This window comes from Anguilla rostrata, chromosome 15 (assembly GCF_018555375.3).
Source record: "Anguilla rostrata isolate EN2019 chromosome 15, ASM1855537v3, whole genome shotgun sequence".
In the NCBI taxonomy this organism is placed as follows: Eukaryota; Metazoa; Chordata; class Actinopteri; order Anguilliformes; family Anguillidae; genus Anguilla; species Anguilla rostrata.
The window spans coordinates 2,071,900-2,089,265 of NC_057947.1; the positions used below are offsets into that span (position 1 = coordinate 2,071,900).

General features: G+C 40.6%; 1 protein-coding gene across 2 annotated transcripts in view; it reads right to left on the bottom strand.

The window, feature by feature from the left end:
- LOC135240535 (NACHT, LRR and PYD domains-containing protein 3-like) overlaps positions 1-17,366 on the bottom strand; it is a 169,044-nt gene that overhangs the window by 102,915 nt on the left and 48,763 nt on the right. The window contains exon 12 of one of the 2 annotated variants that reach the window (XM_064310131.1): positions 16,553-17,265. The exons of the other annotated variant lie outside the window; for it this stretch is intronic. Coding sequence (XP_064166201.1) covers positions 16,646-17,265 — 620 coding nt within the window. The 3' untranslated portion in view covers positions 16,553-16,645. Of the gene's footprint in view, positions 1-16,552; positions 17,266-17,366 lie in introns of those variants that run through there. 2 annotated transcript variants of the gene reach the window in all.

Sequence of the window (17,366 nt, forward strand, 5' to 3'; positions counted from 1 at the left end):
TGCCTGCCCCTTTTTGGTTTGTTTGCTTCTGGTTTGACCTTTGCTTCGCTTTGACTTCTCTTTTGCCTGTCCCTTTGTACCTTCGCCGCTCTGATCTCCTGGTTTTTGATTTTTTGCCTGTTTATCACAATTCTTTTGGAAACTCGATTCGGCACCGTCCCTTCTCTGATTACCTGGCTTCGAACCTCGGACTGAATAAAGACAACGTTTTTTGGATTTCCCTGGTCTGTGTGTGGGTCCTTGCACAGAACATCACAGTGAGCTAACAGCCTATGATAGAATGAGCTGAATAGCCTATGATAGAGTGAGCTGAATAGCCTATGATGGAATGAGCTGAACAGCCTATGATAGAGTGAGCTGAATAGCCCATGAATGATTGAGCGGAATAGCCTATGGCAGAGTGAGCTGAATAGCCTATGACAGAGTGAGCTGATGTGACAGAGCCTTGTGACAGTTATCTCTAAAATGTGCTATACAAATAAAATTCAGTTGAATTGAGCACATATGTATACTTTCTGAATTTCAGTTTAAAGCTGCATTTCCAGCATTACTCTGAGTTCTGAGCCACTCTTAAAACTCTATTTCTTCATCCATTTGGCCTCCTTTAAATTTTGGACCCCAAGGTGTGCCCAACATTAAAGGGATCAGGATTGCGCTTGAATTACTTGTTTATCTAGCATCTGCCGTAGAGGTTTTTGACCTTTCTTGTGATACTTGTTCGGTTGGTATTGTCTTCACCCATGCTCAAAGCCAAAAACTGCCAAATACTATGCCATATTGTAAGGAATGAACAGAACAGCCAAGAAACCCTTTAATGCCTGGTCTGTTATATCTTACGCAATCATAGTAGGTTCTTTTACTTTGGCCAATGGCACTGAACAATAGAATCCACATGAGACGTGTGGTATATAAAGAATTTACATTCCTTTTTCAATTAATAAAAATCACAAACCCAAAGGGAAGGAGGGTGGCCCTGTACGATCATCAGTAAGTGTTATAGCCCTTTGTAATGCACGACATCTCAGACATTAAAAGACATGGGTAATTAAGTCCAATTACAACAACCCAAAACATTCAGACATAGAGTGAATTGAAACATTCTGACAATCGCCTTATTCATCCCAACCGACCGAGAGGGCAAGGACACTGAAGACCAAGTTGTCTCTGACAGCGTGTCTGTGGTTCTGCCTGCAAGTTCAAAACAGAAGGGGTTTGCCCAAGAGATCTTTATTAACTTTTTCTTGGTTTGTTTTGTTTGCTGCAGCACATTATGCCAAATGATAATAAAATTTAAAAAAGTAGTGGAAATTCTCTTTCTGAGGAATGCCAGATGAAAATAGAAAAGATGACAATTACTTTGCTGGACAAGAGTGAAGATCAAATTTAAAGAAGGTAAATTTAAAGTATGATTGCTTATGCTGTTCTCTTTGCATGGGTTACAGATCAACAAATATCAAGCCAGAGGACTTCTTAATAAGGCTGCTGTACTCTTCTATTAAATGGCAGGGCTTATTTCTGTCTATTAGAGTACTGTTGGATGGGAAATTAATAAAAATCCATTGAGCATCAGCCAAAATGAGCTTGAGAGTTTCATTTTTGGAAATGTGTTAATGTGTTAATTTAATCAACCTACAGCCATACATTGTGAAACTATATTGTACAATAAGCTAAGATCATTGTCTCATTGTACAAGTTAATGTGCATTCATAGACATCAAGCTGTCAAACAATAACCACAATCTGAGTAATTTCTTCACTGACTATTTCTTCACTGACTATTGAGTATGTGGCTTCATCTAGTGGATATTTCTTTACTGATGTTTATAGACTGGTTTATACATGATTGCCAGGTATTTTAATGCCTTTGACGCCTTCTGGTTCTTGATGGCCTAAAATTAAATGACCTGTTAAATGTCATCTCATAAACACGTTTTCAAAAAAGTATTTTGAATGACTGGTACTCAAAGGATGATTTGTTTGAAAGTGATAATTTCATGTCATTCACACAACTTCAGACTAAATACAGAATACCACACAGCCACTTTTTTTAGTTTTCTTAAGGTGAGGCATTTTGTAAAACCCGATCTTATGTTCCCAACAGACCAACCAATGAAAAGCTCAATTGAAAGTTTTCTTCCTTTTTGTTAACAACAAAAAATTAATTTCCCTTTTTATGGAAAACTATACTCTGTTAACTGTGTTAATGACAACAGAACTAAGGAGTTATGTGAAAAGGACTTGGAGGTTGTATTCAATGCCGAGATGTGGTCAGATGCCTTTGAATCTGCTAAGAAAATATTTACATGTAATAGATTCAGAGAGAGCCAGTACAGAATATTACACAGACTGCAACGCGCTCCTCACTTTCTAAACAAAATTAATCCCCAGATCTCTCCCCTCTGTGTGATGTGTAAAAAAGAAGTAGGAACTTACTATCATTGTATTTGGCACGGTCCCTTGATATCCAGGTACTGGAAAAATATTACCAAGGAGCTTAGCTCAATTTTCCACAAATCTGTAAAGATGGAACCAGGTTTGTTTCTCTTAGATATACCTATGGGGCAGTTATCTTTATTCGCTGGCCAGCTGACTTTAGTGAGTAAACTTTTGCTTCTAGCGAGGCGATGCATCCTGTTCCAGTGGATCAGGGAGAAACCTCCCTCAGTCACACAGTGGTACAGAGAAACATTTAAGGTTTTTCCTATGGAACACCTCAGTGCTACATTAAAGGGTAATGACAACCTCTTTTATAATATTTGGCAACCCTTCCTTGATTATCTTCCTGGTGATCTTGTTGACCTACTGCAAAAAGGGCGCCCGCGTTTTGTTTTCACAAATATATAAGTCATAGACACTGTTTTTTCTTTCCTTTGAAATGGTACCAATGTATACAAAAATGTATATAATGTAATTCATATGTATTTAATGCAACCCATGGATGTTAACTAATTTTATTTATTCTTGTTTTGCAATTTGGAAATATCTGTGCTGTCTGGTTCTTTGTTTGGTTGTGTAAAAAATTAATAAAATATTATTAAAAAAAAAAAAAACACATTTTCAACGTACAAAAATCCAAAGTTACTCACACATACAAGACATACACTGTCTATAACTCATTCATTCAAACTGGCAAAATCTAGGCCTGCCTTTAAAAGTATTGATATCAAAATGACGCCAAGTTACTGTACTACAAACAATATAGGCTATCTTGCCTCACCGAAATTAAATAAGCTGTATTCCAAAGCAATGCTACCCAATGTTTCCTCAATTGTTTTTATCAGATAATAAATAACTTGGTGGTGGCAGCATTGTGGCTGGCTGTTCTCAACCAGCCTGCCGGCCTTCTGCAGGATCTATAGAGGAAGCTGATGGATTTAATTTGGTCAGTACGCACATCTGGCCAATCCTTGTCCATTTAGGGGGTACCTCATTTCAAGCTTTATAGATAGATTAGTTTATGTTCATAATTTAGGAAGAAATAAAGTGCCACAAATGCAATTGCCTTGGTGAAAAAATCTAAAATGAATTAGCTTATTTAGCTCGCAAAAAAATACTGAGATATCTCAAATATGAAACAGGGTACAGCTGAGTCAAAAAACTCACTTTTGCATAATTTTCAAGTGGGATTATTGGAGAAGAATATGTTTAATTGTTTTACATTATATACCCTAACATAAGTGATTAGAAAAGTATTATTTTAACAGTTATCATGTGTAATGACTAACTCCCATATTCTTACCTTCGCATGAGAAGAGAACATGCTCTTTATTAAAATACATAAATCTCAAGCATGAGATAATGGGAGTGCTTTGAAGTACTCCATGCGATTCTGTTAAGATTGAGAACAGGAGATGGCCCCCCTCTCCCACTCTCTCATGTGTCTTATCTTAGTTATGCTATCAAACTGAAATGTCAAGGTTGCAGGAAAAGAAGGTGTCTTTGTGTTAATTATGAACAAGAGGTAACGTCTGGGAAACGTTTTTTTTTTTTTGCAGGAGAAGTGTACGTGTGGCACACAACCAAGTACCGAACCTAAAAGATAAGATTCTCTATTTAAAAAAAAGTGTGCATGGGTTGCCACCTAATGTTCTGGCAAAATACGGGACAGGAAGGGGGGGGGGTGCCGAAATGACTTCAAAGCTATCCATTACAACGACACACATGGTTTACAGTGCTTTATTCAACAGAAAAAATAACAAATGCACTGATTTTTTAAAAGTGTAACATGCACTCTCAAGCAGCAGCACTTGCGCAGAGGCTGAGCCTATCTGTCTGGAACTCAGTCACCACCAATAAAATTACACATTACATGAAACGACGTGCATGAAAATACGGGACAAACTGCGTCCCGTATTGAATCAATACGGGACGTAGCATTTTACTTTGACATCCGGGACGATCCCATATTAAACGGGACAGGTGGCAACCCTAAGTGTGCAGTTTCTTAGTTATGGTGAGTTCATTCCGGTATGCAGGGGATCCCCTGTCCACACATACTGTCTTTGTATTATAGCACTTCTTGTATGAACTTATTCTTGCTTTCAGTGTTGAGCGTGTTTTAATTCAACATATGGAATTCACTAAACCCGACCGAATCTACTGACGAAACAGTGGTAAGGTTTTCCTCCACAGAATGACAAGCTTTCCATCAGTACTGTAACGGGAATGGGGGGTTAGGACCCAAAAGCAGAGTGAGGGAAAAAACTCAAACTCCAAACGGTAAATTGAAACAAAGACTTTACTTTACAAATCAGGGAACAAAAGGCATCGCAGGGCAACTCTCAAAAAACACAAAGCAAAACTTCAAAACCCAGGAAACAAATAAAATCCAAAAACATGGAACGTGGGCAGAATCACACAGGAAGCTACTCTCAGGAGGAAATACGCAGGGCAGAAACACAATCAGAAACACACACACAAGGATCCAGCACCCGAGTCAGGGAAGAAAGGAACTTAAATAGGCAAGACACTGACGAGACACAGCAGGGCACAATGCACAATCAGGAGAGGGGAAACCACAGAGAGGGAAGGGAAAACGAGACAATCAAAAAACAATAATTGAATAATTGAAAACAATAATACAATTAAACAGGGTAAATGAACAGAACTAAAAACTGAAGTGCCGCCATCTGGCGGCCCAAAAAGGGAAACGCAGACAAACCACAGAACCATGACAAGTACAGTGGTCTAAAACATCTAGGGGTCCAGAAACATATCAAAAATCTCTCTTTTTGTCCAATATAAAGCATATAAATGTGCCCCTTATGCAGGTTTAAGATGAAACATTGATATCAGATTTACAAATACTGCAAAAACATCACACAGTGTGGTAAAGTACCCTAAATGTGTAATCATTAACTCTCGTATGTTTTTCTGTACACTACAGTATATAATATTTTCTTGTATGAGAATGGGACAACATGAAAACAATATTCAACCGTCCACTACGTTGTAATGTCGGATGTTGCGAAATAACAAGGATGCAGGCTGGATTAGAATGGCTGTTTAGTCATGTCAATGCATCCTGCATGGCATCCATCTTGTAGTTCATTCTCAACAGGAACAGGAAACAGAATAGTAATTACAACTCACAGTTCACTGCGATTACTGTAATACAGCACGATCTAGTGGCACAAGAAGATAAACAGTATAAACCAGCAGAATATAAAATATAAAACAGAACACAACATTTTGGCAATGTTCCTGCTCATATCACATTCGGTGCATGAAACACAAACCCTGCTGAAGCTACCAACGAACGCTTACGTTACAGTGTGAAATATCCTCTTTATAAAATACCATAGACCTATTTAGTCACTCAATTTGAAAAATGATGTAACTGACATATTTTGAGCAGTAACACTTATATATCGACAAAGATATATATCTTATCTGTGTTCAGTGTAGAAGTATGATTTTTAAGCTACTCAGCCAGAGACTTTCATGCTTGCAACTCCATACTTTATTCAATCTCTCACACATGACCTGCGCATAGAACTACGGCAACCTTTCTAGGGCACACAAGACCGTGCCCATTACTACATCTCCCCTTCTCGGGCATAGATTGAAAATTAACAACTAGCTACTATGAAGTGTTTATCTTTTAAACACATGAACATACACACTTCCTTTTGTCAACAAATTATTATTTTTTTTAAATAGACATAGTCCTTTAACCATCCAGGGGGGCCTGCATGTCCATGTGGCCGAACTCGTGTAACAGGTGTCTGTTCCGCCACCACCGGACCAGCCGCCCCCCCCTCCCCGCTCTTCAGCGGTGTCTGTGTCTTCACGTTGCTGTGGTTCTGGCAGGGCACGGAGGTGTGCCCTGGTCCTTCGGACATTACCCATGGCTGTCTCCACAATATAAGAACGAGGTGAGTTGGCGCTCTTTATCACCGTAGCTGGTTCTCCAGGTGTGGTGACCCAAACTCGTTGCCCTGGCTGTAGCTGTGGTCGGGCTTTGGCACGATGTCGTCTGTTGTGGTTACCGGCCTGCTGGTCCTTAATGTGGCCATCTCTTGCTGCGAAGGCCCCCGCATCTGGCCAGTTGGGTCTGAGTTGCACTGCAGCCTGTGGTAGTGGGGAGCGCAGCTTCCTCCCCATGAGGAGCTCCGATGGTGAGGGTCCATGCAGGAGCGGCGTGACCCTGTGTGCCAGCAGAGCCCTGTAGGGGTCCTTGTTCTTCTTCAAGAGCAGTTTTGCAGTCCTCACCACTCTCTCAGCCTCCCTATTACTTTGTGGACAATGTGGGCTGCTTGTGACATGATGAAAATCATATTCAGAGGCAAACTGTCTAAACATGTCAGAGACAAACTGTGGACCATTGTCACTAACAAGGCATTCTGGGACCCCATGTGTAGTGAATATGGATTTCAGTTTGTCAAAGATATGCCTTGATGACGTGAGTGAGGTTTTCCTGATCTCAAAGTAACGAGAATAATAATCCACCACAAGCAGATATGAATCATTCTGCCAGAAAAACATGTCTGTCCCCACCTTTTGCCATGGCCTTTTGGGTAACTGCGACGGTAACAGAGGCTCTGGATTAGAGACACAGTTCTGCACACACACCTCACAGTGAGAAACAACCACCAGCCACCAGACCGACTGTTGTGCTCTTGCACGGCACTTTGATATGCCCATATTACCTTCATGCACACGCTCCAGCATTTCCCTCTGAAGGATCTCTGGGATCACGATTCATCTTCCCCTCAGGAGCAGGTCTTCTATAATGGAAAATTCCCCATGGTAAGTATGATAGGGCTTTAGCTGCTGAGGCAATTCTTCACGTCTCGGCCATCCCTGTCTGCATAGCTGGATAATTTTCTGACATACTGGGTCCTTCTGTTGCTCATATTGAATCTGCTGGAGTTTCAACAGCGAGGCAGGTAAGCACTGCTGTACGGCGTCCAAAAACACCTTAACCTCCCCTTCCAGCTCTCTCTCCTCCTCAGTGAGAGTGCGCACCACCGGTGCCCTGGGCAGTGCATCTGCAGTAATGAGGGCTTTGCCTGGCACATGCACTATTTTGTAGTCATATCTGAGCAGTCTCAAGCGGAAGCATTGAATTCTGGGCTGCAACTCGTCCAAAGCTTCACAGCTCGAGAGAGAGCAATGGTTTGTGATCGGTTTCTAATGTGAAAGAGAGTAGGAGCTCAGTCTCTCACATGCCCAGGTGGCAGCCAATGCCTCCTTTTCTATTTGTGCATACCTTTGCTCTGTTTGCGACAAGCTCCGTGATATGTATGCAACAGGCTGCCATCGGTCATCTCTCTGCATTTGCGTGAGGACTGCCCCAATACCAAATGACAACGCATCGGCCGACACCCTTGTTTTTGCCCCTGGTCTGTACTGCGCCAGCACTGATGACGATCCCAAGTCAGTCTTTATCTTGTCAAATGCCTCCTGCTGCACATAGCTCCATGTCCATTCGTTTTCTTTCGCCAGCAGGTCCCTCAGTGGATTTGCAGTGTCAGTAGTAGTTTTGCCAAGTGTGGCAAAAATTTGCACACGTATGTGTCACGGGTTGGACTACTTTTTAACCACCAGAGGGTGCCAAAGACTCTTTGTTCTGGACACTGGTTACCCTCCCTTGTTATGTTGACCCAGCCCTCTTGTTAACTTGCCCACCTGTACCTCATTGTCTCTGTCATGTGCCTTGTTTGCTTGTTTGCTCAGTGTATTTAAGCCCGGTCCTCTGTCTATGTCTTTGCTAAGTCTTCGTGATTCCCTGGTGTTTCTCAAGCCCAAGCCTCTTGTTGACCCCACTGAAACGTTGCCTGATTTGACCTGGACTGTGTTCGGTATTCTCTTTTTGAATTCTCCCTTGCTGGCGTGTTTGCTTGTCTCATGGACTGATCTGTGGTATTTGACTTTGGCTCTGTTTTTGGATTCTGATTTTTGGATTGACGTATTGGACTTGTTCTGCCTGCCTGTAACTTTTTCCCTGTTTAGGAGTGTTTTCTTTTCTAGTTCTGAGTTTTTGTATTTGTGTTTTTGTTGTGGATTAAAACCTGCTGAACTCCTGCCTGTGTTGCTCTGCACTTGAGTCACCTCCAGTCTCTGGTAGTGCAGTGGACTAGGTGTTTGACTGCCTCGTGGGGGACCAGAGTTCAAGTCCCCAGCCTGACAGTATGAGGCCATGCCGAGAGAGCATCGTACAGATGCAACATTTTGTGGCACTGGCATGTCTGTTATGGCCCTTATTTTCTCTGGGTCAGGTGCAATCACCGCTGCACTGACCTTGTGACCGACAAAGATAACCTCAGACTGGGCAAACTCACATTTCTCGTTTAAAGTCAGGCCTGCGTCTGCAGTCTTGTCAGCACTGATGTCAGTCTCTGATTGTGCTGCATCTCGTCCTCTCCGCAAATCAGCACATCATCTGCATGGCAGATTACTCCATCCAGTCCATCCAGTAGTTGTGACATGCGTCTTTGGAAGTGTTCTGGCCGCGATTCCAAATGGCAAAACGTTAAAACAAAATCTACCAAAAAGAGTCACAAAAGTGGTAAGCTCTCTGCTTTCTGGTGCCAATGGCATTTGCCAAAAGCCTGACCTGGCATCCAGTTTAGTGAACACCTTAGAGCCGCTAAGCTGAGCCAAGGACTGTTCCACTGATGGCAGAATGTGACGTTCCCTGCACTCCGCCACATTCAATTTTGTCAAGTCAACACAGATCCTAATCTTATCACTATTGGCCTTGGGCACTACCACCATGCCAGCAAACCAGTCTGTAGCTTTTTCAATCAGCGAGATGACCCCTATGTCTTGCATCCTCTCCAGTTCGTCTTTAACTTTACCCATCAGTGGGATAGGGACTCTCCTTGGGGAGAGCATATGGAACAGCATCAGCCTTTATCCTGATCTTGTAATCCCCTTGCAGCTTGCCAAGCCCAGAGAACAGTTTAGGAAACTGTTGCTTGTATGCCTGCCCTGGCTCCGCCACCTCATGTGCTTTGAGTTCTGAAAATGTGCAGAAGAATGCAGAGAATGGTGCTGCTGTGTGATGAGGCTCGGATGGAGACACCTTCAATAGCCGGCTCTGCTGACGGGCAGTGACTGGCTGAGGAGCCACTAGGCCCTGATGTTGAGGCCCTATCCTGCCCGGAATAGCATTTTATAGACCAGCATAACCTAACGTACTCAAAACAGGAGATGCTGCAATAGAGGACAGAGCAACACCACACGTCTCACTGCTAATGGAAAAGCTGCACTTTGGATTTGACCTTGACCTTGGTGATTCACTGTAATTCCTACAGAATGAAATACATTCATATTCTTACAGTAATGTGTCCAGAGAAGATGTTCACTGAAAGGATTGTGCACAGATTTTGGACTTGAAAATTTCTTAGACCTCTGGTGAGTTCTCAAATTGTATCTGTTTATAGAATTTCTCACATATTTTCAAAGACATGTACAAATTTAACAATGGTTTTAAAAAGAATCATGTCAGCCAAGCTTTTTGTATTGGCATTCATTACAGTGGAAAACATGCTCTTTAATTGGCTATTTTTTTTAAACTATATGCATGCACCACATCAGTGCTCTTTGAGAAAACAGTTTTTTCAGTTCAAAGAATATCATATAAAACTTAATGTTCAAGGAATTATTGTGCCTCAACCCTGTGTTGTATGTTAGGTACTGTAAAACCATGTTGGACAACGTCAAACTGACATGGTGAAATGTTTTGGCTTTAAGCTAGTGATGAATACCATTTCATAGCCACAAGCAAATAGATTAGCTGAAAAACATTTTGCTTGTGATGGAATTTTCTTAACCTTCCCCAGCTAATTGCACAAGGCAAAATACATGCAATGGAGTCCATCATAATACAAGAAAGACACAAAAATCAAGACCATGTATCCAAAACATAAAAATCTATGCAACAGGAGCTCCAGCATCGATCACCATCATTCTCTGAAATAAAGACACAAGAGCATTACTGGAACAGTAGAAACAGACCAATGCTTTACAGTATGTAGGTACTCTATGAGCAAACACAAGCAATTTCTGTGCATTATTTTCTTATCATTACATTACATTACAGGCATTTAGCAGACGCTCTTATCCAGAGCGACTTACACAACATTTTTACATTGTATCCATTTATACAGCTGGATATATACTGAAGCAATTTCGGTTAAGTACCTTGTTCAAGGGTACAACGGCAGTGTCCTACCGGGGAATCGAACCTACGACCTTTCGGTTACAAGTCCAGTTCCTTACCCATTGTGCTACACTCCATCCAGTACTGCGTATCAGTACTGACACTCCGTATCAGTACTGTAATTCTGTAATATCCCGCTGTAATTCTGTAATAATATAAAATGACACCAACACATCAATCCTGTAATGTAATTACATTATCACATTTTGCAGTAAATTATTTACTTATCAATGTTCAGTTCAAAAACTCTTATTGGAGGCCTCTTTTGACCTTTTTAAGTTTGGCTGTACAATCCTTCCAGCTTCTCCCATTGTTATGCCTGGATTTATGACATGGTCAATCACTGCAGCTCTAAATTCATTCAATACCAATTTGGCAAATTGAGTTTTTCACATTGAGCCAAAGCAATCATAACATAATGTAATGCATTTGTAATGCGCAACTGCAGTTAATAGAAATGCATCTGAAAAAATGAGAAACTGCAGGGTCTCAGGAACATCTCAGAGACTGGATGTCATTCAAACTACACTTCTGCCCTGATTTTGGCTTAGTGGTCTAATCCATTCTACTGATGTGCAGCAGATCCAGGTTTAAACCTACAGGAAAACCATTTATTTGAGAGGTAACATACCTGCTCAATAGACAAGCAGTGACTTTTCAAAATGTACTGAGTTCTGGTTATACTACAGTAACAGAAGCAAGCATTCATCAGACACTACACAACTTTTCTTATAATGGATTTTATTTCCACGAATGTAGGTGAATTTCATTGCTTCAACTGTGCAGACTTTAGCCCCATGTTGATCTCCTCATATTGAGCCCAAACATAATCCCATATAGAATGTGAAATAAGTACTACTGTGTCACAGGAGTTAAATACATCACACAATAATAAATCATAACACCAAAAAATTGATATTTTTTATAATTCAGCTTTAATCATTGAAGATTACTGTCTGGAAATACAGAAAATTAAAGCAACAGGTTAAAAAAACCAATCCTGACGCAATAAATAAGGAAACTCAACCCATCATTGTTTACAGTAATGAAAGGAAATAAGTACACTGCAGTGATCATTCTGCATTCTCCATATCAGCTGCATTTGCCCACAGAAATTTGCACACTGGAACACTTGTGAAAATGAATGAAAGCAACTGTAAAAACTAGTAAAATGCACATTTAAGTGGAGGAGTTTGCCACTGGCTTCTTTTATACAAAGATGCAGATACAGGAGACAGAATTATTACTTCAAAAGCATTTTAACCTGCATCTTTTGCCATTATTACACTCAATGTTATATTAATGTTTTAATAATCAAAAGTACATAAACACACCTTGAACATTTGCAATATTAATGTATTAAAATGTAAAATGTAAAAAAAATAAAATCAGATTTAGATAGCAAGTGCTAAACCTGAACCTGCTAAAGGATCATACTCTTATGTACAGGGTTTAAACTGTACTGAACTTAATATTGGGCACAGCTGAAATTGCATTGGAAAGGCATTGGTCAAGGAAGGTTGCAAGTGTGTCGACGTGTGTGTGCTGATGTATGTGGTCACTTCTGGCACTATGATCTTTACTTCACTCTAGTGTGTTTTTCTGCACCTTGAACTGATGCACTCATTGTACGTCGCTCTGGATAAGAGCGACTGCTAAATGCCTGTAATGTAATGTGTGTGTGTGTGTGTGTGATTGGGTGAGAGTGTGTTTGTGTGCGTGAATCTGTGAATGTGTGTGCATGCGTGTGTACACTTGTGGCAGTGACTGGATGTGAGTGTGTGTGTGTATGTGTGTGAGTGTGTGTGTGTGCCTGGGTTGCATGTGTGTATGGGTAAGAGAATATGTGTGTGTGTGTGTGTGTCTGTGTGTGTGTGACGTGTGCACGCATGTATGTGTGTGTGTCTGTGTGTGTGTGACGTGTGCACGCATGTATGTGTGTGTGTCTGAGTATGACTGAGTGCATGAGCATGTGTGAGTGTGCGTTTGACTGAATGTGTATTTGAGTGTATGTGCGTGCATGAGCATGAGTGTATGTGTACAGTTGAAGTAGGAAGTTTACATACACTTAGGTTGAAGTCATTAAAACTCATTATTAACCACTCCACAGATTTCATGTTAGCAAACTATAGTGTTGGCAAGTCAGTTAGGACATCTACTCTGTGCATGACACAAGTAATTTTTCCAACAATTGTTTACAGACAGATTATTTCACTTCTAATTCACTATATCACAATTCCAGTGGGTCAGAAGTTTGCATACACTAAGTTGACTGAGCCTTTTGACCTCTTAGCGCAAAGCCCCTATGGTTGGCCGAGATTACTAAACTCAAATGTTCGGTGCTACTGCAACAAAAGTGTGAGTTAAAAACAGAAACGCGTTGTTTTAGTTTCATTAGTAGACGGTACACAACAACTATGCCGAAAATGGAGTTTCGCAGACCCACCGTTGTCGCTCTGGTCGTTCATTTAACACGCACCCCCTCCCTGCAGTCTCATCTACAAAACACCCCCCACCCTTAATATTGTCTATCTTGGCATTCATAAAAATATTCTTTCGCCACTAAAAAATCATACTCCGTCATAGCAACAAGATAAACCGGGCAATAGCCCTAAGATATGCCAATACAGCAGTGAAAACGCTGCTCACTGAATAACGAAATAAAAAAAAAGAAAAAGTTTTTTAAAATGATGCCATGTCATTCTACAGTCAACATCTGGTACTAAATATTGAATAAATATACATCCTTACTGTTGGTTTTATGTGTAGAGATGTCCCTTTTGAGACTGCGTGGTCATATATTGTCTTGGACAATCCGTTTGGGAAATATACGCGCATTTGTGACGCCTGGGTATCTTCCAAAATAGCTGTGCGTAATACCACACCTGTTGTTTACAGCGTCGTCGCCCTTTTTAGTACAGTCTGGCTTGATTGACAATTCATTTATTCAGTGGGTGAAAGTATAAGCTTTCTAACGATGTATAACATGTCTAATTCTGTTTTTGGAATAGCGTTTTATAGGTCAGCGTAACAGAAAATATTCTTAGCATCGCATTCATTCTATGTTAGCAGAAAAATACTCCGCACCTAACGAAACGTGGTTAATGATATTTCGTAATTTCTTGGGAAATACTATTATTATTGTGGACTTCTGGACATAGCTAAGCCATATGTTTGCTGATAGACCTAGCTGAGATCACCATACCACATTCGTCTGTACAAATAATAGTTCGCAACTATAAACACCATGGGACCACGCAGCCGTCATACCGCTCAGGAAGGAGTCTCCTAGAGATGAACGTGCTTTGGTGCGAAAAGTGCAAATCAATCCCAGAACGACAGCAAAGGACCTTGTGAAGACACTGGAGACAACAGGTACAGGTATCTATATCCACAGTAAAACGAGTCCTATATCGACATAACGAAAGGCTGCTCAGAAAGGAAGAAGCCACTACTCCCAAAACCGCCATAAAAAAGCCAGACTACAGTTTGCAAATGCACATGGGGACAAAGATCTTACTTTTTGGAGAAATGTCCTCTGGTCTGGTGAAACAACAATTGAACTGTTTGGCCATAATAACCAATCTGATTTGATCTAATGATCCGTCAAGTAAATTGTCCCTATTTTTTTCTAATTTTAGTTCCACTATCATTCCACAATGGAGGACCTAAGTCGTAATTTCCGTATCGGGTTTCCCAACTTAATAAAATCTCCTACAGAGACATTGATGAGGAACGCAGCGTGGAGAAAAGTCCCTGAAATTGTCGGTGGCTCTGCAACGTAGTTATCGCCGTTAGCTACTATCACTGTCCAGTCTGTATAAAAATCATTTTTGCAGTAACCTAGCTCTGAAAAATGTTAATAAGCTGCCTAGCTAGGCTGTCTAATGTCTAGCTATAGTGAGTAACAACAAACAATAACAAACAAAAAAATCTTCCTAATGTATTAGTTGCAAGTTGTTCGTTTCTACCAGCCACCTAGCTAGCTAACCAGATATAACTTTGAAGGCATTATCTGGCTAATTAGCCAGACAGTGTTTTTGTTGTTGGTTGTAGACATTAAACAGCCTAGCTAGGCAGCTGACTAACATCTTTCAGATCTAGGTTACTTCAAAAATGATTTTTATTCAAACATGACAATGAATATGAAACACGATATTAAACCCGGTCAACATTTAACGAGCACAACTGTCTGTCAAATATTGGTGACACGCCCACAAACAGACGATTGTGGGGACGCGGCGAAGCGACAGTCGCCGCGTATAGTGTGGCTTCACCGTCAGACGTTTGTCACTCGTGCCTTATCCAATATTCTCCACTGCAAGACTTGTCTGCACAGATTCGATTGCCGCAATAAAGGTGAAATATATTTATATATTTAGTGAAAGTTTTTAATTAAATGCGTTTATATGACCACGATGTTTATCAATCCTCATTATCGACCGAGCGCGCTAGCTAACATATTTGGTTCACTTTAGCAAGCTAGCTGGCCAGCAAGCCTTTATGAAGTGGCAGTGAGCACATACGCAGCGTAGGATCTACATTTCCAGAGGACATCGCTGTATTCTCAAATAAATAATAACCAGCCAAAATAAAATGGTGAATTAATGCATCACACATTTGTTTTTTTATCTGAGATAATGATATTTGCTACTATATGATGCTGTGTCAATAGCCAACGCGTTATTGCAAGCGAGTGTGTCATCTAGTCAAGCGTCAATGTAACAAGCTAACCAGACAGTAAAAACGCAGATAAAACACTTCTAACGTGGATCATTTTAAGCCATGTTATCTAGCTTTGTCGTGATAACATGAGAGAAGGATTGCTGTTGGAGAAGTGAATCAACCAATTTAGCGCGGGTAACCTGCACGAAAGCGCATTGTAGTTTTTTTCACATATATCATCCAGTCAATTTAATTTAATCGTTACACTTGATTCACTCATTAGCTCCGCTAGATAATGTCTTACTCTTTGAGATCATGTAGTAGAAATGAAATAAGAAAATATATAATTCATTTAACTCACTGAGAATATATAATAAGAAATAATGAGGCTGTGTCAATAGCTAATGCGTTATTGCAAGCGTGTGTGTCATCTAGTCACGCGTCAGAGCGCATTGTAGTTATTTTCACCACCAAATTCTTATGGACAGGGAAGCTCGCTAGATAAAGTCTTACTCTTTGAGATCATGTAGTAGGAATAAAATAAGAAAATGTAATTAATTTACTGAGAATAGATACTAAGAAATAATAACAAATTAATAACAACAATAATAATATTCATAAAAATACATGTTTGAAATTGGAAAACTAATTTTTTTTTAATTAATTTTTTATAGATGGCTGGAAAAGAAATGAGTAAAAGCAAGGTGTGGAGTTATTTTGATTTCACACACTTAAAGATGGTGTTAATATATATATTTAATTTAATATCATCTTTTACTTTTTTTATCTAAAAAGTTTTTTGTGTGTTTTTTTATATGTTTGCTTATAAATTAAATGTTCTTAAATATAGAAACTTTAATAAAATATAAGTTTTTCAAATTGATTTGAAAATGTTGCACTTTTTGAAAAAATATTGGTCAAAACATCGGTAATCGGTGGGCTAGGACTCTCCAAAATCGGGATCGGCATCGGACCCAAAAATCTGGCATCGGTCGGGCTCTAATCCTAACTGACCTAAAACAGGGAATGTTTACTAGGATTAAATGTCAGGAATTGTGAAAAACTGAGTTTAAATGGATTTGGCTAAGGTGTATGCAAACTTCAGACTTCAACTGTATGTGTATGTGCGTGAGTGCCTTTGTAAATGTATGTGTATATGAGTGTGTGTATATATATGTGTGTGTGTGTGTATGTGAGAGTGTGTGTGTGCATGTGTATATGAGTGTGTGTGCACACATGCGTGTGTATGTGTGTGTGCATGTGCATGTTTGTGTGTGCGCGCATGTGTGTGTGTGTCTCTCTACTCCAGTTAGCAGAGGGACACTGAGGAGTTCCTCACGTAAAATCCAGCACAGAGGGGTGTGTGTTCAGTGAAGTGTGTGTGGAATCTGTGCAGGAGGGTCAGTGTGTCAGAGTCAGAGACGCTGTAGAAGGACAGAGTGCCGGCCGGACGGTCCACACACACTCCTACCCTGTACACACACACTCCTCTACCATCATCAGCATCATCATCACACACTGCTCTGCAGTAGGGGGAGGTGAGGGCAGTTAAGTCTGTTGGGTTGTCATTGTACCAGACAGCGTAACTGAGCTTATCAGAGTCACTGTGTTTAACGCACAACAGACTCCAGGCGTTTTTATTCCATCCAAACACAGAGTCAGAACCCTCTCCTTTCCTGCTGATTCCTTTATATGTCACTGCTATATCTACCGCTCCCCCTGGCTCAGACAAACTGAACTCAGCCTCCCAGTAACAGCGCTCACACACACTCTCTCTGCACACAACCTGGGGCTCATGCTCAAATCTCTCTGGATGATCAGGATATGGCTGCTCCTCTCTCCCCAGTGTGTGTGTCACCCTCCTGTTCCCCTCAGAGAGAAACAGCTTTCTGTGTGCTGTGTTTGGATCCAGTGTGAGCTGACAGCCATCTGTACACCAGAGACATTAATGAGATTAATTATCATTATTAATATTCACCTCATTATGTGTGTGTGAGAGAAAGAGCTGTGATAGTACCTGTGTGTGTGTT